At 37.7% G+C, this 18,823-nt stretch overlaps 1 protein-coding gene across 1 annotated transcript; it reads right to left on the reverse strand.

Moving 5' to 3' along the window:
• Window positions 1-16,052: 16,052 nt before the first annotated feature.
• Window positions 16,053-16,301, reverse strand: LOC130541931 (heat shock factor-binding protein 1-like). The gene has a single exon (XM_057303603.1). It carries the CDS (start codon window positions 16,299-16,301, stop codon window positions 16,053-16,055), a length of 249 nt encoding a protein of 82 aa, XP_057159586.1.
• Window positions 16,302-18,823: the final 2,522 nt, after the last annotated feature.

Raw genomic sequence — 18,823 nt, forward strand, 5'->3', positions numbered from 1 at the left:
TGCATAGCCTGTGATGCAGAAAGGGGAAACTCAGGTAGAAATAAGAGCTGTAACTCCTTAAAAACCTGAATTAATAGCATGGGTGTTCTAGTTCTGTTGTAGATCTAGAATACTCTTGTAGATAAGGGATATGAATGAACCACTTCCTAAGAGTTAGGCAGAACTTACTGTTTTATATAGCATCAAGTGATCTTTCCTAGGTGTCTGAAAGCCCCAAGGTCATGAATGAAGTGGAGAAGATCTAGTAGCTACAGACACTGGAGATGGTTTACAATCTTCTCTGAATTGGTTCGATATTTTAAAGTCTGTACTGAGCACTACAAATCTTGAATTAAATGAGGAAATTAATTTTACTGACCCTTTTGAAATAAGGAGAAATAGAAATCTTTCAGAGGATTATGTGAGATTTCAGATAAACACAGAATAATTTATGAATGAAGATGAACTAGAAATGGGAAAAATTCTAATGGCTTGGAATACTTTGTTGTCTGGTGTGAAAAAAAAAACAACAACAAGCCATCATGTTGAATCTCGTGCCAGGGATGACCAAATCTCTTATCAGAGAGTCTGGAATTGCCATTTCCTGCTGAAATGGCTTTTCAGCCCAATGAATTAGTTTCCCCTGTAGGTATTGATTCAGGGTCTTTAACAGGTGAGAATAATGTGGCTCACAGATCTGAGCCTAGAAAAAGTGATTCATAAAAAATTAAAAGAATCTGTAATGGCTGGAAGGCTTCTTTTTATAAAGAACTCCTTTTGTGTCCGTTTTGTTACCTTTACTCCAAGAAAATCTACTGCATTATATGATATAATCCTATTGAATTTTGATTTTGAGAGTGAATTAACTTTTCCCAGTTAACTGGGTGCTGATTTCCCCCCTTCTTTCCAGGGTTTTAGATTATTTCCAGACCGGCCAAATTACATGATTAGTGATGGAACTCAGTGTGATTTTTTATAGTTTTTTGAGGATAAAAGCAACAACAATGAGTTTTCTACTCCTTATGTAAAAGACAGCAATGCTGACTGATGGTTTTAGAAGCAGTTTTTTTTAATGCAGAACTATAATAAATGGAGAGATAATATAGATATAGCCATGCCCTATAATTTTAGTTTTATTTATTTGCTTAGATTTACCAAGAATGATTTGCCTACAATTATACAAAGGGATATGATTTGTAGATAAAAATAATATAAATATTTACCAATGCACCCATGCCCTGCCGATTCCCTGGTCTGTATTTGTCTTTAGAGCAACAAAAACAGAACTGTCCTATGACAAGTGTATGCCAGATCCTCCCCTGGTTGGGCATATTGATCTTGAGAGTTCTGAACAAACATCATCTCAGAAAAAAAGAGAACAAAAGATTACTGGAGATTTTAGCAACCCTTTTTATGCTACTGTTACTGGATCACTGGAATACTCAAACTTAAAAAAGTGTCACTTGATCATTCTCTGTATTTGAGCCTGTATTGTTGTTTATTTACCTTGTCTCTTTGAACAAACTGGCGGTTGCCAGAAGGGAACGGGTGGGGAGATGGGTGAAATAAATAAAGAGGACTAAGAGGTACAGACTTCCCACATAAAATAAAAAAGTCACAGAGATGATAAGTACAGCACAGGGAATATGGTCAATAATATTTGAATAATGCTATATGGTGACTACTATATGGCAAGCACTGAGTAATGTATAAATTATTGAATAAATATGTTGTACACCTGAAGCTATTATAACATTGCATGTTAATTATACTTCAGTTAAAAAAAATGTCACTCAGAGAAGTACTGTCAGAAGAAATTGCCTTACAGGAAAAGCAGGATTTGAAAAGGAAACCAATTATGTTGATAAAGGATTGTGTCACCAAACTAAAAAGAAGCAGCTCTTCAAGATATGTGTAACCATTAACCAAATTTCTGGTAGACATTTTCAAGGACCATAACTATTTCTTAGGATACACAGTGCAATTTTTAAACTGTGTTCTTGAAAGGGACCCTATAAAAACCATTATAGTACAAGAGTTTTTCACTAAAATATGTCACTTCTGCATAGAAGTCTAAAGAGAAAAACAGAAAGAAAGAGATTGAAATTATACCTACTATATCATTTCGCTGAGGAGGATGGCTACCGGGCAGTGGCTTTCCAGCACCCGGAGAAGAGAGGATGGAGCAGCAGAACAGCAAAGCCAAAGAAGCTCATTGAATGGGGAGTGTGGGGGAGGCAGGGGTACTGCCACATTTTATGCCCACTAGGGAAGTCCCCAGAAGCAGAGGAGTGGAGTCATTTGCCTGCTACTGCAGAGTTCTTTGAGAAAATCAATGCCTCCTTGCTGTGATGCAATGTTTCAGACATCCATGGGATGCATGGGGACAAAGGGAGAGAACACCACATGTTAGTGTTGCAGCAAGAAACTGAAGAATTTAAGAAGAATGGTGGTAATTCCTACCTCTCCATGATTACAGGGGGAGGAAAACATAGCCATGGAGTAGTCATTGGCGTTGAGCCAGTCACCAGTAAATTCCTCCCAGCCACAGCTTCAGGCCCTCCAAAATTAGACTGCGTTGCTCGAAAGTCATACTGAAGTAAAAGAAACTTCCTTGACTTAGAAATGTAAAGAATTTAGTAGAGAAACAAGTCCAGAATACATCTACATCCTGAAAAGCCTTTTATGACTTCATGTTATATATGACAAATTTTATCAACATTGTCCTTAACACTGAGCAATTGATTTGCATGGTCCAAATGGTGAAACTGTTTTCAATAAATGAATGAATGAACTGTGAGACTACTCATTAAAATGTAATATTGCAGCTATCAGTTGGGGAACACATTATAAAAATTTTAGCCAGTATATGAGAAACAAAATGTTATTTGTACTATAAAGAAAAAGTGATTCTGCTGTCAACTCTATACTTAGTTTAATAAAATACTTCAGTCACCCTTTTGCCCCCTTGCAAATGGCTATTTACGTGAATTCCAAATAAGCATTAAATTGTCCTTGAAGACCAGAAGTTTGCTTGGTCAGCCAATCTGCTTCCTTAAGTTCTGCTGACTTACCAGGGTCTTCCACAGCCACCCCTGAAAGGGTTTAGAGGTGTGTGTTAGTTTCCTAGGACTTTTGTATCACAAACTGAGTCCCTTAAACAACAAAAACTTATTGTCTCACAGCTCTGGAGGCTAGAAGTCCAAATTCAAGATGTCAGCAGGGTTGGTTCCTTCTAAGATCTCTGAGGAAGAATCCATTCTATGCCTCTCCTCCTTGACTGTCTTCCCTCAGTGTGTCTTCACACTGTCTTCCCTCCAAATGTACATAGCTCTGTGTCCAAATTTCCCCATTATATAAGGACAAAGAGTCATATTGGATTAGGATCCTTCCAAAGACCTCATTTTTCATTCTTATCTCCAAAGAAGGTCACATTTTGATGTACTAGGGGTTAGGACATTAACATAAGAATTTGAGGGGGATACAAAATCCAACCTATAACAGGGTAGATTCCCCTTCTGGAAGCTGTTCTACCCCTCCATCCCAGGCAGAGTACCAGGATCAGAAGCTGAGGAATCAAGGTCCTTTGTTTGCCAGGCTTGGGTTTTCTCTCTTGCAATGCAATTCCCCTGAAAGTCCTACTGGCTGCTGGTTGAATACATCAAGAACCTCTGATATTCAATAACTAAGGCCAATCTTTTTGCATGAAAGTCTTTATGTGTGCACCTTCCTTCATGGTATTTCTAGCTGCAAGTATGTCTCTGTCCGCGTGCCATGCTCCAGATGAATGAATTCTACCCTGTCCTCTATCTCTATCTACAAGGAAGGAAGTATCAGCTTCCACTTGCTCAGTAGTTACTCTGTGGCAGGCTGTGTGTTAAGTTCTTACAGAAAATGTCTTCCTTATAAGTCTAGGAGGTTGGTAATGGTATTTTTTTTCTGTTTTATATACAAGAACACTAAGTCATAAAGAAATTGATTTGTTTAAGGTATGTGTTTAGCCTCTCATCAAATGGAATATAATATCCATCATATTTTTTCATTTAGTAGAGACAAAATATCCCATAATACAAAAGGGGAGGAGTGATAAAAGAACAGAGAAATTAGAGAGGAATTTCATGAGTCTCCAGGATCAAGACCAACTGCCATGTTTAAAAATAATGAGTATTCCATGTTCCCAGTAACATTATTCACAATAGCCAAAAGGAGGAAGCAACTCAAGTGCCCATCAATGGATGAACAAAATTTGGTATATGCACAATGGAATATTAGTCTTAAACAGGAAGGAAATTCTGACACCTGCTACAACATGGATAAAACTTGTGAACATTGTGTTAAGTGAAATAAACCAGACACAAAAGGACAAATACTGTATGGTTCCACCTGTATGATGTTCCTAGAGTCATCAAGTTCATTGAACATGGAAAATAGAATGGTGATTTCCAGGGGCCAGGAGGAGTGGGGGACTACTGTTTAATGAGTACAGAGTTTCAGTTTAAGAAGATGAAAGGGTTTTAGAGATGGATGGTTGTGATGTTTGCAAAACAATGTGATTGTACTTAATGCCATTGAACTGTACACTAACAGACAGTTAAGGTAGTAAATTTTATGTGTATTTTACCACTATTAAAAATGATTTTAAAAAAAGAAAAAAAAGAGTACTGTTTCCAACTCATACACCTAAAACAATTTTGAATCTGTATTTCCCTGCAATGGTATAAAAAGGTCTTCTGATCAATCACTCAGAAAGGTCTACAGGGAATTCTGAATTTATATAGGAAATACTAACCTTGAGACAGAAGCAGGGTTTCTTTGTGCATCTTCAGTAAACATTTTGGTAACACATCCTTGTTTCACTTAAAGGATGGTTTTAGGATCCATTGGTTGGTGTGGGTTTGGCACATGTATGCACACTCCTGAAGAACAGCTTTAAGTAGTGAGCTCTGTGACTTCTCACTACAGTTAAGTTCTTTTTGTTTTGTTTTCTTTTGTTTTTAAACCAGCCTCTGCACAGGTGAGTCTAAGCAAGACAGGTGGTGATAGGTAATGGAAATGGCCAAGGGAACATCCACTGACTGAGCCCTGACCACAAAAAGAAAAGGTGCTTGGATTAAGGAGATAGCTAGTCCTGGAGAGGCTCAATCCCTAACAAAGAATGGGACAGAGGGAGGGCCTAGGCACACCTAGAAAAAGGCTTCCCATCAACTACCTCTTTCTCTCCCAGACCTTCTGCTGTGACCACCAAAGTTTAGCCCTCATAAATTTTTGTCTGGTTTATTCCTCACAGGTCTCTTCCTTTCAGTCTTAAAACATTCCAGTCCTCTACAAATTGAAGTCAGGGTGATGATTATAAAATGTAAATTGAATTCCACTCTCCTTCCACGTAAACTCCTCCCTATATCCCACTTTGCTGTGGGACATGATTGAAACCCAATGAATTCTGTCAAGATCTGCCCCTTGCCTATTCATCTAGCCTCTGCTCTTACCAGTCATCACCCTGACATAGACTCACACACAATTTATAGTCTGCAGCACTGGCAAATGGCGCTCTGCCAGCCTGCACCCCAGGCTCCTCCCCTTTCTCCCACCAGCCACTTTCAGCTCAGCCATGTATCTTTCCTTTGCTATGAGCCTCCCTTAAAGGCGGCAGTTAAGTTTCTCTACTTACTTTGGTCCTTGAAGTTCACTGATTGGTTATGACCTCCAACTGTCCAGCTCTGAAAGGAGAGCCCCTTGACGGTTGGCCAACTTCTTTGTTTCTAAACTTCCCACCCTTGGCATGGTGCCTGCTTCTTCATGGGATTCAGTAAACAGTGCATGTTAAAAGCATTGTGCTAAGTATTTTTGCCTCTCATTTAACCCATACAAAGCCCCACTGATTTTCATTGTGTACAAGGCTCAAATCCATTTTTCTAGGTGTTCTTGCAAGGTGCTACTACGGTGCATTGCACGGACCTGTTTTTAGAAGAACATAGGATATGTTAAGGACTTTTCAACATTCATTTATCTATTAGGAATCTGAATAAACCCTCTGTGGGACTTTTCAGATAGGTTTTACCTCATGTGCCTCTCTCTAATTGGATAAGGAGACAATAAGGGTTAAAGGAAATTGCCAGATTGGGGGAGTAACAGGATTTAGAAGTTAGGGAAGGGGCTTAGGTATTGCAGAGACAAGAAGATGATCAAATTTAGTGTTTTCCCATGACAATATTAATAATTGCATTTATGATCTGCAATCTTTCTTTACTTTTTATATTTAAACAGAACAATGGCAACAGAGAATATTTTGTCATGATGATGATGATGATTACAATTACTATTACCATTCAAACTTGCAGAGGGCTGTTTTCTATCATGTCCTAGCTCTATCATTTGACTGCAACATAAGTAAGTGGCATTGGGTGAGTTCTGTTGTCCTCCAACACCAATACTTCATGGGGGATTAATTCAAAGGATGATTTGTTGTTGTTCATTTGTTTCCAATAATGAGCACAAACTCCCTGCCACATTTAAATAAAAGCCCAATTACATCTCCATAGCCACAAGTGCTATTATCTTTTTGTCTGACTATAAAAGTGAACGAGTTTCCTATTGCTTTACAAAGTTTAGAAATAAAATTCTTCTGATAGAGGCTGCATAAAGTAAGGTCCACTCTGCTTTGCTTTTTTTTTTTTTTTTTTTGGAGGGATCCAGGACTTTAATTATTTTACCCTATGTTGTTTCTTACTTTAGAATGTGGTCTTTTTTGCATTTCTCCCCTCCTTTTTGGACATAAGTATAAAAAGAGCATTACATATAACTAAGTAGCACTGAAGAAAATTGCATCAAATCAGTTGAAGAGAAAAGTATGTTTTTATGGGCTACATGTTTTTGGAGGAGATACACAAGGCTGACAGCCTAATAAAAAATTAATACTGTGTGCTCACCCACTTGCTGGGGGATCTCAAGGTCTCCTGCAACAAGGATGTGCCTGGGAACTGCCAGGACAGATTCTCAATTATTAATTACCAACTGACCTCTGTTTTAAGGCCTCAGTGCATCAGTCTCATAGTTGTGGACTGATTTTATTTCTCCCTGCAGAATTTGATTTTTTTGAGAATTCAGTTATTCTAGGGAAAAGAAATAACTATCTCTAGGGATTTAGATTTTTTTCTTCATATTTTGAGAATTACTCTAAAAGCAAATGATAGAGTTCATATTTTTCTCACTACCTTTAGTGCAGTCAGTTCATCTTCCAGAAGTGGAAGCTGAGCCCTGGAACCAATGCCAGGTGGCCATGTGCAGGTCTGGTTATAAATGACTAGTGAACTTCAAGGACCACAGTAAGCAGAGAAATTTAGTGCCTGTTTATTTGACTATAAAAATAAGATTTAATTCTTTTAAAAGTGGGTCAGATTAGTTTAGTGTTCCTGATTTCTTCTAATCTTATTCATTTTATGTAGGGGGAAACTCAAGGATGAGGACCAGAATTTATTGATTATAAAACATAAACTGACATCAATTTAAAGATGACTTCTCTTACTATTGCTCTTCTTCAACACTCACCAAAAATATATATAAACAACAGCAAAAAAAAAAAAATAGGGAAAAATAGTCATCTTATATAGAGAACAAGAGGTATCCATTCTATAAAACAGGAACATAGTTACAATTTTATTTTTTTCCTTAAGATATATTTACTTATTTTAGAGCAAGAGAGAGTGCACGAGCAGGAGAACAGGCAGAGAGAGGGAGAAAGAATCTGAACCAGACTCCGCATTCAGGATGGAGCCTGACACAGGGCTTGATCTCACAACCATGAGATCATGACCTGTCTGAAACCAAGAGTTGGATGCTTAACTGACTAAACCACCCAGGTGCCCCCATAGTTACAATTTTAAAGAAAAAATGTTTTTTTTCTTTTCCTTTATTTTTTTAAAGATTTTATTTATTTATTTGCAAGGGAGAGAGAATGAGCAATGGGGAGGGGAAGAGGGACACAGAGAAGCAGACTCCCTGTTGAGCAGGAGGCCCAACGCAGGATCAATCCGAGGACCCGGAGATCATGACCAGAGGTGAAGGCAGACACTTAACTGACTGAACCACACAGGTACCCCAAAGGAAAAGTTTGACATCTTGACTGGAGCTAGAGAGTACATGAAAAGTTGTCCTCTGTCATCTGAGACCCCAGGCCAGCCTAGCCATGTTCCTAAAAGGGAGAATGCATGGTCTGTCTCTGAGTTCCAGTCTTCAGATGCTTTCACCATTGGAAGAGAGCCAGAGATGTACAGGACACAAAGGGTGGGCAGCAGCAACTGCCAATGTCAAGTTGGAGGGCCTGGGAAGGACTTGAGAGGTTAAACCTGGTGTGTGTTTGGGGGGGGTGGTAGGGGGCTGGGAGGAAGATCTTCAGGGCAAAAATACATGTCAATAATAGCAGGTTTGGGCGCCTGGGTGGCACAGCGGTTAAGCATCTGCCTTCGGCTCAGGGCGTGATCCCGGAGTTATGGGATCCAGCCCCACATCAGGCTCCTCCACTAGGAGCCTGCTTCTTCCTCTCCCACTCCCCCTGCTTGTGTTCCCTCTCTCAATGGCTGTTTCTATCTCTGTCGAATAAATAAATAAAATCTTAAAAAAAAATAATAGCAGGTTTTATTGAAGGATATTCAAGAACAAATGCAAGTGAAAACAGTAGCCAGGACCCCTAACCCACTTCCTGACACATTCCCACTGCCACCTTCTCTACTACTAGCTGAACAGGGCAGGGCTACTGCCTGTTCTCTTCAGAGATGAGTCATACAGAGATAAACAGCCCGAGCCTATGGATGAAAATTGCCATCAAGCAGCCAATCAGCTGCATCCTTTGATGGAGGGAGAAAAGACAAGGCAAGGACATATCAAAGACATACATCACAAGGGCCATTATCCAAGGAAGCAGAGAGGAATTCTGACCAATAGTTTTCTGTTCCTGCCAAAAATATTATGTGTAGCAGACAGCATGCCGTGTCCTTGAAATAAGGGCTCCTGTAAAAGTTAGAATGTTCATATAACAAGCTAGGTGACAGTGGGAGAGGATGTGAACGGTTTTGGGGTTCAGAGGTTGGAAAAGAGGAAGAACACTGCAGAAATGAAAAATCTGTATGAAGCAACGAAAAGAGGTTTAAAAAAAAATACGAGGTAGATGATACAATCAGGTCTTAGCAGACAGACCTGGGGTAAATCTCATAAACTAAGTATGAAGACCTAGAGAATTTTGAAATGCTTTTAGAAAAATGATGGCAGAGAAGCAAAACATGCGAGGGTGATGCAGGTGTCACCCTGTTTCTTCAAACCTTCCAGCCTCCCAGTCCATACTGCTGGCCTTGGGGGGCAAGCCAGCACTCTGCTCATCCTCATTGCTGTATGCCTCTTCTTGGATGAAGCTGTTTTACTGGCATTGGCCTCCCTGCTCTCTCTGCCTGATAATATCCTTTGCTTTCCAAATATTTTCTTGAAGCGTTTTCTCTGTGAAATCTTCCCCCTGAATTCTGACCCCCATGCCTTCCACAGAAGCAGTGAAAACAGCTCATCTCAAAGTTTCCTTCCCGCTATGGGTCAGTGGCCAGAAGCAGAGTTGCCTTTGACCTCCCTGCTGCCCCTGACTGATCCCTGAGCCCAGAGAATATCATTCCCCAGGAGAGACGGCATTTTCTGCTCTGACATTTTCTTAAACTGCTTCATGTCAGGGCACCAGTCTCTCTCCACACTGGTCAATGCCCTGGCCATTGTGGCTCCGATCTAGAAAGAAAACAAGTTCAGTTTCATTTCAGACAAAGGAGGGCTCCTTATGATGAAGAAAGGTGTGATTCTCAGTGAAGATCTACCAGTCATGAAAACCTGCACCTTACTACACAATATCAACATTTAGTAAACAAAAACTATATATTTTTGTTTCCATAACTGCAGCCCATTTTAGAATTTCCTAAAGAATTTATGTTTATATCACTTTTAATAAAATCAAGAATTTCCCCTTAAAAAAAAAAAGAAAACAAAAGCTATAGAAAATACAGGAAAGACTGGTAGGGGACTTGAATGCTTTGCACTTGGTCCTTGGGAGGGCTGTGTTGCCACCAAAAAGACTAGAAAACATAAATCACATAATTGACCAGGTGAATTATTGATCAAGTAAATTATTATTATTTTTCTTTTGAGAGAGAGAGCATGCAAGTGGTGGGGGAGGGGCAGAGATAGAAGGAAAGAGAGAATCTTAAGCAAGCTCCACACCCAGCACAGAGCCTGACACAGGGCTTGATCTCACGACCCTGAGATCATGACTTGAGCCAAAATCAAGAGTCTGATGCTCAACTGACTGAGCCACTCAGGCACCCCTATGTAAATTATTATTATTAATCAATGTGGAGTTTGGAATTTGTATACATAGTGAGTTGTACTCTATATGGCATATATAACTAGCAGGTGAATTATACCACATATACCTATTTATATGTACATATATGTATAAACACATATATAATTCATTGATAGATACATATACAAACATATACTTATGTGTGTAAGGCATGTGTGTATACACATATGTATACTCAGACTAGGAAGAATGTACCGTCATTCTTCCACACTCAGACTATAGAGAATATAGCATCATTATTCCAAGTAACCAAACATACACAAAATTTGACGACGTATTAAGCCACAAAATAAAACTCAATAAATTCCAAAAAGCAAAAGAAAAATAGACAAAACATTTTCTTAACCTGTTACTGTGAAACTAAAATCTTACAGCAAAAATATCAAATACGAATATCAGAAACTGGAAATAAAATTTCTTGGATTAAAAAAATAAATGAAAACCAGTATGATACAATATAAAGAAAACGATAATGAAACATATGTATCAGGCACTATGAGATCCAGCTAGAACAATGCACAGGGTCATATTCATGAAATACAACAAAATTAATTGGAGCAGAAAGAAGCCAATAGTAAGGATAAAAGATTTTTAAAAATAATAAAATAGAAATAGGAAAATTGTAGAACCAAATTCCAGAATCAGATTATTAAAAATAATTGGTTTTAGTTAATATGATCAAGGGAGGGAAAAAAAAGTTTTTTAATACCAAAAAAGAGAACATTAATAAATAAAACTAATTGGCTCAATTTCATAAAAACATATGGAAAGGGGCACCTGGGTGGCTCAGTTGATTAAATTCTGACTCTTGATTTTGCCTCAGGTCCTGATCTTCAGGTCATGACCTTAGCGTCCTGAGATTCCACCCAGAATTGAGCTCCACGCTGAGCATGGAGCCTGCTTAAGATTCTCTCTCTCTCTGTCTCCCTCTGCTCCTCCTCCTGACTCTCTCTTTCTCTTTCTCTCCCACCCTAAAAAAATTAAAAAATATAAATAAATAAATAAATACATAAATACATAAATAAATGAAATATGGAAGAACCTGAATGAACAAGATGATGTCCTAAGAAATTCTTGGAAAAATGCCAAAAATGATCTCAGGGGAAATTGAAAATTCAAACAGAATAATTTTCATGGAAAAGTTAGAAAAATTTATCAGTAAGTTATTCAAACACCAGGCCCAAATACATGGAGAAAACTTTACCAAATCTTTAAAAACTGCATAAATGCTATATTTAAGCCATTCAAAGCACAGTAAAAGGACATTTTCTTAATGAAACAAACAAAATTTATAATTATCTCAACCAGATAGCACAAAAAGATACATATCCATCTTTATTATAAATATTAATGTAAATGTCCAAAAGAAAATATTAGAAACAGAAGCCAGAAGCATAGCATTATTCCAGCAATACCAGAATGGTTTAATGCTGCAAAACCTATTTATCTAATTTGTTATATATTCAAATGATGTATTATATCAAATAAAAAATGAAAAAAGTCATCTCTACAAATTCCAAAAAGATATTTTAATAACATTTACCATTTATTCTTGGTTTTAAAAATGGACTTTTTATTTTATAATAATTTTTTTATTATATTATGTTAGTCACCATACAGTACATCCCTAGTTTTTGATGTAAAGTTCCATGATTCATTAGTTGAGTATAACACCCAGTGCACCATGCAGTATGTGCCCTCCTTACTACCCATCACCAGCCTATCCCATTCCCCCACCTCCCTCCCCTCTGAAGCCTTCAGTTTGTTTCCCAGAGTCCATAGTCTCTCATGGTTCAACCATCATATGGTTTCACTCATTTATGGAACATAAGAAGTAGGAAGATCGGTAGGAGAAGAAAGGGAAGAAGAAAGGGGGGGTAAACAGAAGGGGGAATGAACCATGAAAAATGGACTGTTTAAAGAAATCATGACTGACGAAATATATATATATATATATATATATCAACCTCGACTCCATTAGTATTATAATGGTAGAACACTGAAGCATTCCCTTTAAGGGCAGGACCTAGATTAGGATATCAAGCACCATTATTGCTATTAAGCATTGCTATAAGGGCAATAGCTGAAAAATTCAGGAAGAAAGAAGACATATGGAAACAGGAAAGGACGAGGTAAAGTTATATTTGATTGCAATTAGTGTGATTGCATCTAAGAGATGGATAACCTAAGAGAATCAACTAATGTAAGACAAAAAGAATGTGACAAAGAAACTGGGTAAGATATATATATAATCTCCATCTGCACACAACAATTATAAGTGATAGCAACGACAACAGAAAAAATTATCCAGCATTCAAATAAGAAATCTGTAAGACCTTTATGAGGAGAATTGTAAAGTGCTTTTGAGGGACTTAAAAGAACTCTGAAAGTGAAACAAATGGAAAACCATACAGTGATGTTGAATTGAGAGACAGTAATCGGCCATAAATACAGCACAAAGTAAAGGCATTTAGTCAGTTGTTATGGCAAAATTTTAAATAAGTAAGAAAAAAATATTCTTCAAAATCTGATGTTGGCAATTAGTATCTCTATGGGGAAAAAAAAAGTTAGAGCCCTAGTGATCATGACACACAAATAAACCCTAAATAACCTAAGTCTCATATCCTAAGAGAGAAAACATAAAAATACTAGAAAAGCAATGACATTTTCCGTTAAGAAGTAGAATAGAGAAGGCATCTTAAACACAACACCCAAAGCTATAAAAGTATTGATAAATTTGATGTTGAAATGAATATGATAAATTCTGTTTAATAATAGATAATTAAAAAGAGAAATGAAAAACATAAGTGTAATATTTGCAACTTATATGACCATAAAAGATGATATAATATGTAAAGAGTGCCTATAAATCAATGAGAACAAAGACCAAATCCCCAATAAAAGTGAACAAAAGATAATAAAACATTAAAGCACATAGTAAAAGAACACAAGAACAACTACTGTGCTTCTTTATCAGGTAAAGGTGCAGACTAAAACCAATAATATACAGTTTTTGCTTATCAGATTTGATAAACAATTGGAGAAGTTCTGGTTTATACATTGCTGGTAGGAGGGCAATTTGGCATAATCATTATAAGAAACAATAAGGTTCCGTCTTACCAGAATTTAAAAGTTCACACTCTTTGGCTAACACATCTACTTTTAATAAACTCACACCTGACTGAATGAAGTATGAACATGATTTTTCTTTGCAACATCGTAATAGAAACATATCCGTGATGCATATATACCCATCATTAGAGAGCTGCTGGCTTAAAGTGCAGTGGATCCATGTGATTTAATATGAAACAAATTAAAAGAACAAAGCTTTTTATATACTGCAAAGGAATGAAACAAGTGAAAAACAGTGAGAAGGTGCAAAACAGTGTGTCTGGTGCGAGCACACATGCTTATAAATTTGAAGACCCAAGAAACCAATCTCAGATGTTGCTTCCTGGGAGAAGAACACACTGGGAAACAGATGGGGAGGATGACCTTCTTTTCACTACAGACTTGATTTTTTTTGTTTTCACTTGCACCATGCAAATGGTTTTCAGTTTAAAATTAAAAAGTAAAATGCCTATTGGAAAACTGTGGAGAAAAATACAAGAAATATGATAAATGCCCACAATGCTTGGGGTTTATGACCATCTTTCACTAGTTCTGCTGTATCTGCTGCTGTTTATTTCTCAATATACATGAGTCTGTCATGGTAATGCATGAAGAGAAGAGAATCTCCAACAGGAGGCCCAGAGATTGACAAATCAGGTATGTGAAGGGACAAAAGAACATGGGAAGAAGTGAGGACTGAAGTGAGGCCAGAGGACCATGAGCGGGAGATAGCGTGGCAGCTCAGGCAGGGTACCCAGCCACACCGAAAATTTTGGAATTTGCTCTAAAAGTAACTGAAGTGTTCTAAGCAGCATAGTGACAAAGTCAGATTTAGTTTTTAAAGGCCATTCTTAATGGAAACAAACAAACAAACAACAGACTGGGGGGAATATTTACAATATGGGCAAGAAAAATATTTGATAACCAAGAAAAAAAATTGAATCCTGGAAACAATTAAGTTGAATAGAAGACATAAGTGAGCAATTCAGAGAAAAAGACATATAACTGACAAATAAACATCGAAAGGCCTAAAATTTCATGTGCCACCTTGACATCTTTGAACCTCATGGGACCCCAAATGTCTAACTGTGGGTTCCCCTGCTTTCTCCAAACATGACCCCCATCCAGTGGGAAAGGCTCCTAACCAGGCTAATTCCCATTTCAGCTGGACCAGATGCACTCCACCTGGTCCTCACCCTATTGGTGACCACTTCCCTGCCAGCCCATGAAATTATTCAAACAAGTCAATTGCAACCTCCAAAAAGCCTGTCTCCCACAGCCCCCCTGCTATTCACTCTGTTCCCAAGTGCAACTCCATGTGGACCTGTGGGGTATTTGGTGTCTTTCTCCCCAAGACCATAAGCATATGTGAATAATGACCTGCTGAGAATCTCCTCTGCCCAGTGTCAGGTGTCATCTGTCTCATCCTATTTTGGACAGAAGATCACTCCCTCATCAATGGAGTATATAGGAGGTGATCAGAACTATTACTTCATTTGTAATTAGAGAAACATTTACTAAAACAACAACTACATGGAATTTTTCACCCAACAGATTCACAAAATTATGAGCAATTGATAGTAACCTGTGTTGGCAAGAGTTTGTATGGGCATATAAATTTGATGTTTTTTTTTTCTTGTGGTATCCATTAATATATACATATCTGTGACCTCTAATTTGCCTTCTGTGTATCTTGTAGAAACTTTTACTTAGATGCACTGTTCATAACAGAAGAAAAAATGGATAGGTCTTAGAGCTCCACCAGTAGAATAATAGTTTGATGAATTTTGATACAACCACCTATATTTAATTCTTGTGGATTGGCTCAGTCATCATCATTTCCAAATGTTTTACATGGTTCCCTGTACTACAGAGGCTGGAAAGCTCAAAACTGTACATGCTAATCTCCCTTGATTACAAGCTTAATTTAGGTCTGCAAATTAAATGTGCTCATGTGTGATTTGACTTTGTATCTATGTTAAGTGAGATAGAGGTGGCATGAAGCACCAATAAAAATATTTCATTTTTAGAACATTATTAGATTTATAGAAACAATTGAGAAGATAGTATAAGCTCCCACAATACCCTTATATTCAATCTCTTATATTTGTTACAATTAAATAACCAATATTATTATTATTATTTCTTCTCCTCCTTCTCCTCCTCCTTCTCCTCCTACCTCTCCTTCTCCTTCTCCTCCTTCCCCTTCCCCTTCTTACCTTTCTCCTTCTTCTTCTCCTCCTCCCCCCTCCTCCTCCTTTTTCTTCTTCTTACTATTACTATTACTACTGAAGTCTATAGTTTACTGATATTTCCTCAGTTTTTACAGAATGTTTTTTTTCTTTTTCAGGAACTGCCAAAGTTTTGGTGTTTAATATTTAACAGCATGACTGACCAAGGTCCAAGATGTGGAGTTACCATGTTCAAGAAACTGGGGGGAGAATTACTCTATAGATCAACTATATAATATGTGGTAAGAAGAACACACACTTTAGAATAGAAAACCTGTCTACACATAGCAGTTGCTTCAAAAATCCATTCAGTCTTCCTGCTTATAAAAATGGTGTTCTGGACTTCAGTGCAAATTAACCATCTTCAACTCTGGTGTGGCAGAAATCTTGTTTTCACTCTCCAGCTCTTCCACCCCAGCCTGTGTCATGAGGTCTGCAATGTTTTTCTCCAGGTCACCAATGCAACTGTTCATGTCATCAATTCTTCCAATGATCTGGTCAGACATGGTTTGAAATTTATCTTGCATCTGTTGCAGGACTGTCTGCACCACCAAGGTGAGATCCTGCATGGTCTTGGGGTCAGTCTCAGCCATCTCCCCAGTTTCCAGCTTGGAAGTGAATTCCAGAATGTCTTTTTCTGTTTTAGAATTTTGTTCAGGATCCCACTTTACATTTACTTGTCATTTTTCCTTGGGCTTTTTCTTGGCTTGTGGCATAATTCTCAGACTTCCCTTGATTTAATGATCTTGACGGATTTGAGGAGCATTGGTCAATTATATTATAGGATGTCCCTCAAATGGAATTTGTCTGAATTTCTTTTTAATGATTATACTGGGGTGGTAGGTTATTGGGAGGAAAACCACAGAGGTAAAATGCCATATTCATCACTTCATATCACCGGTACATACCGTCCACATTACCTATCACTGTCAGTGTTGACCTTGATCACCAGGCTGGGGTAGTTTGTCAGGTTTCTCCACTGTAAAGTTTCTCTCTCTTTCCCACTTTTCATACTGTACTATTTGGAATGAAGTCACTGTAAATAGCTGATACTTAAGAGTGGGGATTAAGCACACCAGAATGGTTTCTCCACTCTAAAAATCCCCTCTGCTTCATCTATTCAACCCCTCCACACTTCTGAGCCCATGACAATCACTGATCTTTTTATTAACTCTATAATTTTTCATTTTCCAGAATGTTATAAATTGGTATCATATGATATTTAACCCTCTCAATTTGGCTTTTTAAATATAGCAATATGCATTTGAAGTCCATCGATGCCTTTTCTTGGCTTGATAGCTCATTTCTTTTTATTGTTAAAATAATACATACACCTGGTTTTGATACAAGGACAATGTTATCTCAGAATGAGTTAGGAAGTGTTACCTCTGCTTATTTTCTGGAAGAGAATGTAGAGATTGGATATCTCTTCTTTCTTAAATGTTTGAGAGAATTCATCTGTGAAGCATATTTAGTTCTGCTGCTTTCTTTTTTGACAGATTACTAGTTATTGATGTAATTTATTTAATAAATAGAATTTTATGCTGTGATTTTTGGTAGCTTGTATCTTTCAAATAAATGGTCCATTTCATCCAAATTATCAAATTTATGGGTATAGAGTTGTTCATAATATTTCTTTACAATTTTTTAAAATATCCAAGGGATCAGCACTTTTAACCTTTTTTTTTTTTTTTTTTTTTGAAAGGCAGACTGCCACATGCAGTGCCTCATTTGGGTGTGTCTGGAATCTTGGAAGCTTGACTACTCTACTGTTCTACAAATGGACCTTGAGAGATTGTCTGGAGGTTCTAGCAGGGGAGCACAGGTCCTCCTATACCTTGACTGAGGAAAATGGTCCTCCTGTATGGGGGAAGGTTGTTCTCTTGGGCCAAGCACTCAGCTTCAGGAGGACCGGTGAGGGAGGAAGGGGATACCCACCTCACCAGCCAGACCAACCAAATCAACACCAGTGATCAATGAAGTGACAGATATCACAGCCAGATCACCCTCACGTCCTTAACTAACTGTTAATTACTGATATTGGTAATTTTTGTCTTCTATTGTTTCTTGTTTTGCCCTGCTACAGTTTTATCAATTGTATTGATATTTTCAAAGAATCAATTTTTGATTTGCTGATTTTTTCTCTATTGTTTTCCTGTTTTCACATCCATTGATTTCTGTTTTGATTTTATTTCTTTTCTTTGGCTTGCTTGAGGCCTAAATGGCTCTTCTGTCTGTAGTTTCTTATAAGGGTGAAAGATTAAATTATTGGTTTAGATCTTCTTTTCTAATAAATACATTTAATGCTGTAAGTTTTCCTCTGACCATTGCTTTTACTGCATCTCATGCAATGTTATAATTTGTATTTTCATTTTTTAAAAAGATTTTATTTATTTGACAGAGAGTGAGAGATCAAGCATAAACAGGGGGAACAGCAGGCAGAGGGAGAGGGAGAAACAGGCTTCCCTCTGAGCAGGGGGCCCAATGTAGGGCTTGATCCCAGGACCCTGGGATCATGACCCGGGCTGAAGGCAGTTGTTTAACCAACTGAGCCACCAAGGCACCTCAAATGTCCCTCAAATGGAATTTGTCTGAATTTCTTTTTAATGATTATACTGGGGTGGTAGGTTATTGGGAGGAAAACCACAGAGGTAAAATGCCATATTCATCACTTCATATCACCGGTACATACCGTCATTTTCATTTTTGGCTTTTCATTTTGGGACTTGTAGTTGACAGGTTTTTTTTTTTTTCCTACTTTGAATATATTGGCCCACTACCTTCTGCGAACTAAAATTTCTGATGAGAAATCTAATGATAATCTTATTGAGGATCACTTGTATGTTATGAGTTGCTTCTTGCTGTTTTCAAGTTTTTTTCTCTTTGTTGTTTTTCAAAAATTTGATTATGTGTCTCAGTGTAGGTTTTTCTTAGTTCATCTTCCTTAGAGTTTGTTAAGCTCCTTGGATATTTACAGTCATGTCTCTCATAAAATTTGGGAAGTTTTCAGTCATTTTATTAAGCAGGAAGTTAGGCATGAGTGACAGGACGATGGACCTTACATGTCCTGATGGACAGCCCCAACCAAGGACTGCCCAGGAACCACTCCATTCCA

The sequence above is a fragment of the Ursus arctos genome, unplaced genomic scaffold (genome assembly GCF_023065955.2).
Source record: "Ursus arctos isolate Adak ecotype North America unplaced genomic scaffold, UrsArc2.0 scaffold_28, whole genome shotgun sequence".
Classification (NCBI taxonomy): domain Eukaryota; kingdom Metazoa; phylum Chordata; class Mammalia; order Carnivora; family Ursidae; genus Ursus; species Ursus arctos.

What these genes read in the sequence shown, in the direction of transcription:
- LOC130541931 (XM_057303603.1), bottom strand. Translation starts at nt 16,301, where the DNA reads ATGGCTGAGACTGACCCCAAGACCATGCAGGATCTCACCTTGGTGGTG.